This window comes from Ranitomeya variabilis, chromosome 1, assembly GCF_051348905.1.
Source record: "Ranitomeya variabilis isolate aRanVar5 chromosome 1, aRanVar5.hap1, whole genome shotgun sequence".
Lineage (NCBI taxonomy): Eukaryota > Metazoa > Chordata > Amphibia > Anura > Dendrobatidae > Ranitomeya > Ranitomeya variabilis.
In genome coordinates this window covers 658,195,748-658,207,979 of record NC_135232.1, presented here as the reverse complement: position 1 = coordinate 658,207,979, position 12,232 = coordinate 658,195,748, and the positions used below count along the sequence as shown (strand labels likewise).

The 12,232-nt window shown below is 47.9% G+C and overlaps 1 protein-coding gene across 1 annotated transcript in view; it reads left to right on the top strand.

The window, feature by feature from the left end:
• The window catches only part of BAZ1A (bromodomain adjacent to zinc finger domain 1A), a 152,307-nt gene that overhangs the window by 69,919 nt on the left and 70,156 nt on the right, over positions 1-12,232 (top strand). Inside the window, exon 16 of the mRNA XM_077262762.1 lies at positions 7,385-7,492. Within this exon, the coding sequence (XP_077118877.1) occupies positions 7,385-7,492 (108 nt within the window). The remainder of the gene's footprint in view (positions 1-7,384; positions 7,493-12,232) is intronic.

Below are 12,232 nucleotides of genomic sequence, written 5' to 3'. Positions count from 1 at the left end.
TCAGAGGATTCCTTTAAGGAGGAACTGTCAGACAGATGGAGTAAATTATTTGTAGCCAGCCATGAGACTGGAGGGTCCACGGAGGGAGAAGCTGCCCACTTGTTAAGCAGGTCAGTTGCAAAAGGATACAGGATGCTCATACGTGTTCTTCTTTGGAAACGCTTGTCTGGGTGCTGCCATTCCACTTCGAAGATCCTCTTGAACTCTTTGAAGTTGGCAAAGGCATGGAGAGAGCCCTTCATTTTCCTGAAAGACAGTCTGTCCAGAGGGAGAGAACTCAGTCTTTAACATTAAAAATCTCATTAACAGCGACAATCAAACTATCCACCATATCGCGTAGTTTGGGGACCTGTGCTGAGTCCAGATCTGAATATGACTCAGAACGTGGGTCTGACTGTAGTGCCTCTGGAGCGTCAGGGGAGGGAGATAAGGAGACTGTCGGCGTCCTGGGTTGAGATAGAGTTGAGGAACTGGACGGTCAAGTAATGCGGGCGCGCTTTTTGGAACTTATGGACTTCCTGCACAGAGAATCCCTTTGGGTATGCGAGGGGTTAACGGCCGACTCATCCGAGGGGGGTTGTTGTGATCCATTGGCAGGGGCAGGATTAGAAAGCTGTTCCAAAACCGAGACCAAGGTGTGAGATACCTTTGTTAGGTCAGCTACCAACTGAGATAGAGATGTCACCCACTCAGGAGGTGGCGCAGTCTTTTTGCGAGCAGTGGGGGGACTTCTGGGAAGACATATTAGATGGTCTGCAATTACGGCAGAGAGATGTCTGACCAGAGGGTAACTTCTTGTTACAGGAGGAACTTGTGAAATGTAATACAATGGGAGAAGGATGGGAGTGATGCTCCCTAGAGTTAGACATAGATAGGAGAGTGAAGGGTATGTGCCAGGGGAGCTGCCAGGGATGAGAGCCGAACCCCCAGTGACAGAGCTTACAGACCTGGAACCTGGCCGGGAGCAAACGGTTAGGCAGAGGAGTAACAGGATGTCGTCCGAGAGCTGCTGGTGTGAGGTTGCAGAAATACATGAAGATGGTGCTGGATCTTGGGTGGAGCCTGTCGAACGCGCAGATTTCATGCTTGAGTATGGGGGGGGGGGGACAGGGACAGGGGAGTGACTGGCTGGCCTTCCTTGGGAGGCCTGGCCTAGCCCTGTAGTAGACTTGAAAATCCTCCAAAAATCTAGAAAAAAAACAAAAAACACCAAGAAAAAGGCTGAGACGCGTATGTGTATTTTGGTCGGAATATATCAACTAATACCTCACATATATTGCTATGTGTTTTTTGCCCTTAATATCTTTTCAGGATGCAGTTGGGCCCAGATGGCTCTGTAAACTGTGGTCTTTGATCACACAGTATGCATTTTAGTTGGCACTGGGCAGCCCGCCTGATCTAAGAGTATGGGCGTCCTTAATAGGCTGTGAGCCAGATGCTCTGCATCTCCTGTGTGTTAACATTGCCGCATACAGACTGTTTCTATTTGTGTAGTGGTGTACCAAACGGCCAATCCCTGTTTGTAGGCTGGCTGTCTCATCGGTATTACTGCACTGGTGTAGCCGCCATATTTAATTGGGTTCACTGCGCCCTGTTGGTGCATTTGTTTTGAGGCTTGGGCAGGTAAGCATCTCTACCTTTTTCTTGGTGTTTTTCTAGCCCTGTAGTAGGCCTAGTCGAAAGCTTGGAGCTAAATTTGAGCCCGGAAGCTGCAAGAGGAGGGAGGGAGCCACGGATGGGACCGGAAGAGCTGCCCTGGGGGAAAAAAAGCCCCCGCATTGCCGCATGGACATACCTGTCCTGAAGACCCCGCATCCTTCTACACAGAAAAAGTGCTGGATGACGGACTTGAATGCAGACTTCTGGGCCACTGGGCGTCTCAGGTAGCCGTCAGGTACGATTCTGTCTTCCTCCCCTGAACGACCGGCTCTGAAGGGTGGGTAGTGGCAAGGACCAGTCCGCATCTTCTGTCTTGCGGATGCCCCAAACACGCTTGAAGTGTTAGTAGGCATGGGGTCCTGCCTTGCAGACAGGAGAGGGTACAGTAGTGATGCGTTCCCACACTGTGCTCCCGGTCTTCAGGGGAGAGCGGAGTGACCAATTAAACTGTCACCCAGATAACAAGCTGTATCTGAAAAAGATCATTAACCCCTTCAAGTCACGGCCCTTTTTCGTTTTTGCGTTTTCGTTTTTCACTCCCCTCCATCCCAGAGCCATAACTTTTTTATTTTTCCGTCAATATGGCCATGTGAGGGCTTATTTTTTGCGGGACGAGTTGTACTTTTGAACGACACCATTGGTTTTACCATGTCTTTTACTAGAAAACGGGGAAAAAATTCCAAGTGCGGTGAAATTGCAAAAAAAGTGCAATCCCACACTTGTTTTTAGTTTGGCTTTTTTGCTAGGTTCACTAAATGCTAAAACTGACCTGCCATTGTGATTCTCTAGGTCATTACGAGTTCATAGACACCTAATATGTCTAGGTTATTTTTTATCCAAGTGGTGAAAAAAAATTCTAAACTTTGCTTAAAAAAAAAAGTGCCATTTTCCGATACCCGAAGTGTCTCCATTTTTCATGATCTGGGGTCGGGTGAGGGCTTATTTTTTGCGTGCCGAGCTGAAGTTTTTAATATCACTTTTGTGCAGATACGTTCTTTTGATCGCCCGTTATTGCATTTTAATGCAATGTCGCGGCGACCCAAAAAACGTAATTCTGGCGTTTTGAATTTTTTTCTCGCTACGCTGTTTAGCGTTCAGGTTAATGCTTTTTTTTTATTGATAGATCGGGCGATTCTAAACGCGGCGATACCAAATACGTGTAAGTTTGATTTTTTTTTTATTGTTTTATTTAGGTTGGGGCGAAAGGGGGGTGATTTAAACTTTTATGTGTTTTCCTTTTTTTTTCATGTTTTTAAAAACATTTTTTTTTTACCTGTGCCATGCTTCAATAGCCTCCATGGGAGGCTAGAAGCTGGCACAACTCGATCGGCTCAGCTACATAGCAGCGATCATCAGATCGCTGCTATGTAGCTGAAATGCAGGTGTGCTGTGAGCGCCGACCACAGGGGGGCGCTCACAGCAGGCCGGCATCAGTAACCATAGAGGTCTCAAGAACCTCTATGGTTACTGTCCTGACACATCGCTGACCCCCGATCATGTGACAGGGGTCGGCGATGACGTCATTTCCGGCCGCACGGCCGGAAGCGGTAGTTAAATGCCGCTGTCTGCGTTTGACAGCGGCATTTAACAGGTTAATAGCGGCGGGTGAATAGCAATTTCACCCGCCGCTATTGCGCGTACATGTCAGCTGTACAAAACAGCTGACATGTCGCGACTTTGATGTGGGCTCAGCGCCGGAGCCCACATCAAAGGGGGAGACACGGCATGCGCAGTACATGTACGGCGCATGTCGTGAAAGGGTTTAAAAAAAAAACACAACACAACCTAAAGGTAGATAGGGGGCTGAGAGCAGCTCGTGTCCACATCCTACTGACACAACGCTAAAACTGATTAGCTTTCTGCCAGTTGGTGGGTATATACTGCTGGGGAGGAGCTAACTCTCTTTATTGCATAGTGTCAACCTCCTAGTGGCAGCATACACCAATGGTTTCCTGTATCCCCATGGTTTCCTGTGTCCCCCATTGAAGCGAGAGAGAGAAATTTAATTTTTTACCACCTAAGTTTTGCTAACGTTTGAACAGGTCACTATAGCTGGCAGACTCATGTCATGAATTGCCATGGCAAACATCAGGACCACACAATCCTAATTTCTGTGTGCCGATGGGGGTCAACCCCTTCCTGACATTTGAAGTATATATACGTCATGGTTAGGAAGTACTTCCTGACGAGCCGATCGTTACCATGGTGACCCGACGTCATCATGACGACATCCGGGTCACCAGAGCTAGAAAGTTCAGAGCATGTTATATCTAGATTGTATGTCAGTGCATTACTGACAAATTATAAAGCGTAGCATTGCTCATGCGCTGCTAAGCTTTATAAATAGTGATGAGCGAATTTACTCGTTACTCGAGATTTAGTTTTCATCACCGCAGCTGAATGATTTACATCTGTTAGCCAGCATAAGTGCATGTGGGGGTTGCCTGGTTGCTAGGGAATCCCCACATGTACTCAGGCTGGTTAACAGATGTAAATCATTCAGCTGCGGCGATGAAAGCTAAATCTCCGAGCACTTACAAATACTCGGAGGACACCCAAGCGTGCTTGGGAAATATCGAGTAACGAGTATACTCGCTCATCACTATTTATAAGCGATCAGAGCTGTCAAAGTGAAAGTCCCATAGAAAGACTAAGAAAAAAATATATAAAGTAATTGTAAAAACATTTAAAAAAAAAAATAAATCACAAAATAATAATAAAAAACGACCTAACCAATAAAACTGTCCCACTAGTTAACCCCTTCAGTGAACACTGCAAAAAACCATGCTTTATTTAGCACACCGTTAAAAACACTAATGTAAATAAAAATGATATAGCTGAAAACTTCATTTTGTCCCGCAAAAATCAAGCTGTCATACAGCTCCATCAGTGGAAAAATAAGGTATCGCTGTCCGAATAAAGCAATACAAAGAATTTTTTTTTATTTTCTATAAAGTAGTTTATATTGTGTAAAAGCACCAAAATGCAAAAAAACTACTCAAATTTGGTATCGACATAATCTTAAAATCCTGAATTCCTGGTTTTTGTTAGTTGTGCCTCTTAAAAATCTGAATAGAAAGCGATCAAGAAATGTTGTGACCAAAACTGGTACCAGAAAAACATGAACTTGTCCCACAGAAAAACAAGGCCTCACATGACTGTCCACAGAAATATGGAAAAATAATAGCCATCAAAATATGGCAATGCAAAAAAAAAGCATCTTCGTGTGTGTGACTGCAGCCAAACATAAAAACACAATATAAGTATCACGGTAACCCGAAGAATAAAGTAATCTAATCACTTATACCGCATGAGGAACGGCGTTAAAAATAAAACGAATTCACCACCTGCTATTGATTTGTTCAAAGATCGCAGTAAATAATGCTCCGCTCATATTTATCCTGTGCTGAGCGCTTACAGCAGGGTTTCTGTGTAAATCTCTGAAATAAGTGATTGACATAATCCCCAAAGGAAGATTCTCTATAGTGAGGCAGAGGGAGGCACTGTGGATGCCATCTGGTCTCCTGCGATCCTTGTGAAAATGAAAACTTTTGGAGCTAAAACAACTTTTGTGGGAAAGGTTTTTTTTTTCTTTCATATTTGCAGATCAACGAAAGGTTATGTGAAGCACCTGTGGGTTCAAGGTGCTCCCCACACGTTTAGATTAGATAAACTTCTGCAGAGGTCTAGTTTCCAAAATATGGTCACTTTTCGTACGGGGGTCCACAGTCTGCATTCCATAATGTCACTCCGTCCTTTTTGAAGCCTGCCGTCTGCCCAAACAGTAGTTTTTCCCCCACTTAAGGGCAATCTGTGTACTCAAAAGAAATTACACAACCGATTTTGGGGTTCATTTTCTCCTGGTACTCTTGTAAATAAAAGAAAAAAAAAAAAAGGGTACAATGTGACATTTGTCTGACAGTTAAATGTTAATTTTTTTTTCCTTTTTTACACTTCTTGAATGTGGTTCTGAGTACCATGAGAGGTGCAGATTTTAGAATGGTGTCACTTTTGGGTATTTTCTGTTATATAACACCAAGTGCCCCCCAAACCCCCCCCCCCCCACACACACACACACACACACACACACACACACCTCAAAATGTCATGTAAAAAATCACTGGTCAACTTTTAACCCTTAAATTCCCTAACAAAAAATAGTTTAAAAAATGGTGCTGATGTAATGTAGACATGTAGGAAATGCTAACTATTTTGTGACACAACTCTGATTTAACAACTAAAAATTTCCAAATTTTCGCCAAATTTCCAATTTTTTTTCCCCAGATGCAAGTCAGATCAAATAAATTTACGACTATGATGAAGTACAATGTTGCAACAAAAAATCTCAGAATCATTCGGATCCGTTGGTGTTCCAGTTATTACCAATTTATGAAGTGACACTGGTCAGAATTGCAAAATTTGGTCATGAAAGTGAAAACCGGATTGGAGTGAAGTGGCTAAAGAGAGAGCCCCCACACTTGTTGACCATCTAGATGCCCTGGTCACTATTGACAGCATAATACAAGGGGTTAAACATAAATCTTGGCTGATGCAGCAGGTGTCAGCTGTAGTGTACAGCCTACAGCTGCTGCATTTTCTACCATTGGGGAATGCTGTTCACGTTCATATCTTAAGTCAGTCGTACGTCTTAGGCCCCATGCACATGTTCAATGTTTTATCACAGTATTTGCAAGCCAAAATCGGGAGAGAATCAATCACAGGAAAAATATAATAGAAACACCTCACCACTTCTGTATGTATCACCCACTCCTGGTTTTGGCTTACAAATACTGAGGTAAAGGTATACAAATACTGAGGTAAAGGTACCGTCACACTCAGTAACTTTCCAACGAGAACGACAACGATCCGTGATGTTGCAGCATCCTGGATAGCGATCTCGTTGTGTTTGACACGCAGCAGCGATCTGGATCCCGCTGTGATATCGTTGGTCGGAGCTAGAAGTCCAGAACTTTATTTGGTCGTCAGATCGGCGTGTATCGTCATGTTTGACATCAAAAGCAACGATGCCAGCAATGTTTTACATGGAGCTACGTCACAGGATCGCTCCTGCATCGTTCTGGAGCTGCTGTGTTTGACGTCTCTACAGCGACCTAAACAGCGACGCTGCAGCGATCGGCTCGTTGTCAATATCGCTGCAGCGTCGCTGAGTGTGACGGTACCTTAAAATACTCAACAAATACTGAACGTGTGAATATGGCCTGAATGGTGGTCACTAAGGGACTAATTCTTTCTTTTTGAGGGATTGGATAGCAGGTTGTAATTTGAGCGTAGATAAGTCAGATGCTGTTGATGGGGACCTCAATAAGGTCCTCAATCAGATCTTCATTGTTGTGATAGATTCAATAGTCTGGGGTTTGCTCACCAATGACTGCAGAAAATTCACAATAAATAATCTCACAGAATTCCTGATTATCCAAAAATACGTTCGGACGAAGGTGGTTTCTTGGACCTCAAGATATTTTAGATCATCGTAGGACAGGTGTTTTTGTTTTTCACTCTAGCAATCCCTAGTGTGTTTGCTTATTTGGGTCCTGATAAAGTTGCCTTAGGTGGTCTCCTGGAATAACAGGTTTCTTACTGCTGCATGGGGTTTGGTATTGGGTAAAATTTCGATAATTTCAGGTTTTGTTTTTTTATTTTATTATTATTATTATTGATGTGTATGGAAGGCTTAAGTATAAGCTAATGAAACCTCAACTTTTAGAATTCGAAAACGGAAAGAGGAGAAACTGAAAGAGCAAGAGCTGAAGATGAAAAACAAAGAAGATAAACTGAGAGAAGATGAGAACAACACTTCAACTAAGAGTGCCGGGTAAGTAACATTAATGCTTAGATCAGTTCAGTTCACCGAAAATTGTTAGGCTATGTGCACATGTTGCATTTTTTTTTACACACTGATTCAGTGTTGGGAAATCCACAATGTTTTTACAAATTTATGAAATCTTATGCACATGTTGCTTATTTTTTTTCCTTGCAGATTAGCATCAGATTCAGATACTCGGCATGTCAATTTTTGCAGTGTATTTCTCCTACGCCTCATTGGGGGACACAGGACCATGGACCATGGGTGTTATGCTGCTGCCACTAGGAGGACACTAAGTAGACAGAAAGATTAACTCCTCCTCTGCAGTATACACCCCTTCACTGGATACAATTTCAACCAGTTCTTGCTTAGTGTCTTACGAGGCACTTGGGTCTTTTTTCCCAGACCCCAACTTTAATTTAATTTTTGATTTTTTAATTTTATGTAAATTTTTAATTTTTTAGTTAACGGAGTGAAGGGGGCGACGGGTCCTTTTTTTCATAGGGTCCGCTCTCCCCCGAACCAACAACAGGCGAGCACGGCGAGTATACCTCCCCGTCCCTCTCCTGCGACGTATGGCGCACGAAAAGTTTGCGCCAGGGCAACGGTTCCTATTTGGTCCCGATTTCCCCCAACCCCCTCCAGGACCCTGCATTACAGCAATGTGATCTGGAGAAGAATGCAGTCCGGAGGGGATGTTGTGCCGCAGCCCCCTTCTGCTACAGCAGCGTGATGCATCAGGGGCCTCTCCATTCCCATCCAGGGTACATGGATTGAGTTTGCATTCTCACAGAAGCGCCTGCAGACCTGTGAGAACCGGGACAATGGCGGCTGTAAGTACCTTCAGGGGACTCTCCCCTGCTCCACCTTAGCGGCAGCAATGCGGTCCGGGTCCCCAGGGAGAGGCACCGCCGACCGGGGGTCGTTGGTGCTCGGCGGCGCTCCGTCGCCGCACATCGTCGGCAGGCCCCAAAAAATTTAGTCCCCGGCTTCTTCAGCCGGAGTAGGCCGCAGTGGGAAACATCTCCTCCCTCGGCCGTAGCTCCGCCCCCTACATCGGCGCTTCTCGTCTGGGACGAGGCGCCCTCCAAATCTCGGGGGCCATATTTCCTCTCTCCCTGCACGGAGTCCACGCTTCTACAGCGCTCCAAGGAGAACTCCTGGACAAAGAACCGCCATATCTCTCTCTGGGGACACAGACAGGACCGTGGGTAAGCTGTTTCAAGAAAGCTTAACCCCTTCCCTGCGTATACTGCCCGCTCTGTCCCTAAGGCACTATGTCTCAATCCAAGGAGACAAAAAAGGGTAACAAGAAGCACACAGTGTTTTTCACTGTATGTGCCACTTGCAATGCGGCCCTGCCCCGAGCCCACACTAGCCCCTTGTGTGCAGATTGCGTCTCGCCCTCTGTGCAGCCGCCCCTTGCCGACGCCGGTACCGTCGCCGATGCCGCAGCCGTCGACCTGGTAGAGCCTAGCCCCCCTGAGTGGGCAATCTCTCTGTCACGATCTGTGGCTTCCCTAACCAGGGCAATTAACTCCCTCCGGGGCCCCCCTCCAGGTCGGACCGTGGAGGATTCAGATGACGGTATGGATTCTTCTTCCAGCAGGGGGCGTACCCGGTCACTTTCTACCCGGGGCTCCAGAAAACGTGTTCACGTTTCATCCCCTGACCATGAGCTAGCGGGCCCTTCAGTACCTGCAGGCTCTGATTCCAGGTCCCCTTCCCCAAACTCGGATGACTCTGAATGAGTCCGACATTTCCTACGTTCAGGACCCCCCTTCCTCCCAAGAGTCTCTCGACTCTCTCATTGAGGCGGTAAACCAGACTCTGAAGGTGACTGAGGACTCCGCATCGGAACCCGAACATGTGGTGTCTTTCAAGAAATCTAAACGTGTTAAAAAGGTTTTTGTCATTCACCCTCACTTTAAGGAGATTGTACAAAAACATAGGGATCGCCCAGATAAACGCTTCATAGGACAAAAGTCCATCGAGGCCAAATACCCTTTTTCTCGGGAATTAGTCAAAGACTGGCTGCAGTCGCCCTCGGTGGACCCTCCTGTGTCACACCTCGCGTCCAAGACCATCCTGTCTCTTTCGGACGGTTCCTCCGTTAAGAATCCCTCCGATCGCCAGATTGATTATCTGGCTCGTTCCGCCTTCGAGGCCACAGGAGCGTCTCTCTTCCCATCCTTCGCCACCTCTTGGGTGGCTAAGGCTATGGTCTCTTGGACCGAGACTCTTTCTTCTAACACCAGTGATTTACCTCCAGAAGCCAGCATACTGGTTAACCAGATAGCGCAGGCCGGAGACTTCATAGTCAACGCCTCTATGGACGCAGCCAATTGCGCTGCACAGGCAGCCGCCAATGCAATTTCCATCAGGAGAGCCCTGTGGCTCAGGGATTGGCGAGCAGATTCGGCTTCTAAACGTTCTCTAACAGCCCTGCCTTACCAGGCCGGTCGGTTATTTGGAGAAAAATTGGACCAAATGATCTCGGATGCTACCGGAGGGAAAAGTAAATTTCTCCCCCAGCAAAAGCCTACCCGGTCCTTTCGGTACCAGCAGCAACCTCCATTTCGGCCTTTTCGGTCCAATACCAACTGGTCTTCTACATCCTCTACCCCCGCATCAGGATGAGGTTCGCGCGGTGGCCGAGGCGCCCAGGTCTCTTACAGACCTAATCGTAACTGGAGACCCAGGCCTAAACCTCCCAGGTCTAAGGGATCCGCATCCCATGGATCCTCCGCCCAATGACTCCTTGCATCATCCGGTGGACTCCAACAAAGTAGGCGGACGGCTGCTCTTGTTCCGTCAAGCCTGGCTCTCAGTCCTTTCCGACGAGTGGGTCAGAGAACTGGTGTCCACCGGATACAAAATAGAATTTTCCCCCTCCCCCTACACGCTTCTTCCAGTCTTGCCCTCAAAGGTCAAAGGCCACAGCGTTTCTCCAGGCAATACGGGCACTACAAAAGGACGGAGTCATCATTCCGGTCCCCCTAGAACAAAGATTCAAGGGTTTCTATTCGAATCTGTTCGTGGTCCCAAAGAAGGACGGATCACTACGTCCGATCCTAGCCCTGAAGCTACTAAACAGATTCATAAAGATCCGACACTTCAGGATGGAATCCCTCCGTTCTGTGGTCGCGTCTATGGAAAAGGGAGAATTCCTGGCATCCATAGACATCAAGGATGCCTACCTGCACATACCTATCTTCCCTCCGCATCAGCAGTTCCTTCGCTTCGCCTTTTGCGGGGAACACTTCCAATTTGTGGCCTTGCCCTTCGGTCTCGCCACCGCTCCCAGAGTTTTCACGAAGGTCATGGCGGCTGCCATGGCCATTCTTCATTCCAGGGGAGTGGTGGTAATTCCGTACTTGGACGACCTGCCGATAAAGGGTCCTTCCTACCCAGCGTGCGTAGAGTCCGTCGTTCTCACGGTGGATACTCTTTCTCGCCTGGGATGGAAGATAAACTTCGAAAAATCTTTTCCAATCCCGTCTCAACAAATCTCCTTCCTGGGGATGATACTGGACACTTCCCGCGGTCTGGTCATACTCCCTCAAGACAAGGCTTTGGCCTTGCAGCAGGGAGCCCAGCGTCTTTCTCGTCCAGTATCCCACTCCATTCGCGCCAGCATGCGAGTCCTCGGGCAGATGGTAGCGGCCATGGAAGCGGTCCCATTTGCGCAGTTTCACCTCCGTCCCCTGCAGCATGCGCTACTGTCGGCTTGGGACGGCAACCCGTCCTCCCTCGATCGCCGATTCATCCTGTTCCCTCGGGTCAGGAAGACCCTCAGGTGGTGGACGCTGAAGTCCTCCCTAACCCAGGGAAGGTCGTTTCTCCCAGTACGGTGGCTGGTGGTGACCACCGATGCCAGTCTCATAGGCTGGGGAGCGGTCTTCAACCATCACACAGCCCAGGGGCGGTGGTCCATTCAAGAGTCTCGCCTTGCCATCAATATCCTCGAGATTCGAGCTATCAGGCTAGCATTGTTCCACTTCCACCGACTTCTGGCAGGTCATCCAGTCAGAATCCAGTCCGACAACGCCACGGCCGTGGCATACATCAACCGTCAGGGCGGAACTCGCAGCAGGACGGCCATGCTCGAGGTGTCTCACATCCTCCATTGGGCGGAGTCGAACCATTCGCCCATCTCGGCGATCCACATTCCAGGTGTGGAAAATTGGGCGGCGGATTTCCTCAGCCGCCAGGGCATCGCCTCCGGAGAATGGACCCTCCACCCGGAGGTCTTCCAGCAGATTTGCCATCGCTGGGGGACCCCGGATGTGGATCTCATGGCTTCCAGGATGAACAACAAGGTTCCTCAGTTCCTTGCTCGGTCCCTCGACCCACGGGCCCTCGGAGTAGACGCCCTGGTCCTGCCTTGGCGCCAATTCCGCCTCCCGTACATTTTTCCTCCTCTTCCCCTACTACCGAGGGTCATCAAAAAGATCAGGGCAGAGGGAGTACCAGTGATTCTCGTCGCGCCAGACTGGCCGCGTCGGGCATGGTACGCCGAACTGGTTCAGCTGGTAGCCGACGTCCCCTGGCGTCTTCCAGATCGCGCGGATCTTCTTTCACAGGGCCCGATTTACCACCAGAACTCAAGGGCCCTGTCTTTGACGGCCTGGCCATTGAGTCCTGGATTCTAGGCCAAGCGGGTTTCTCTCCCAGGGTGTCCTCCACCATGATCAGAGCTAGGAAACCTATTTCCATGCGTAGTTACCACCGTACCTGGCGAATTTT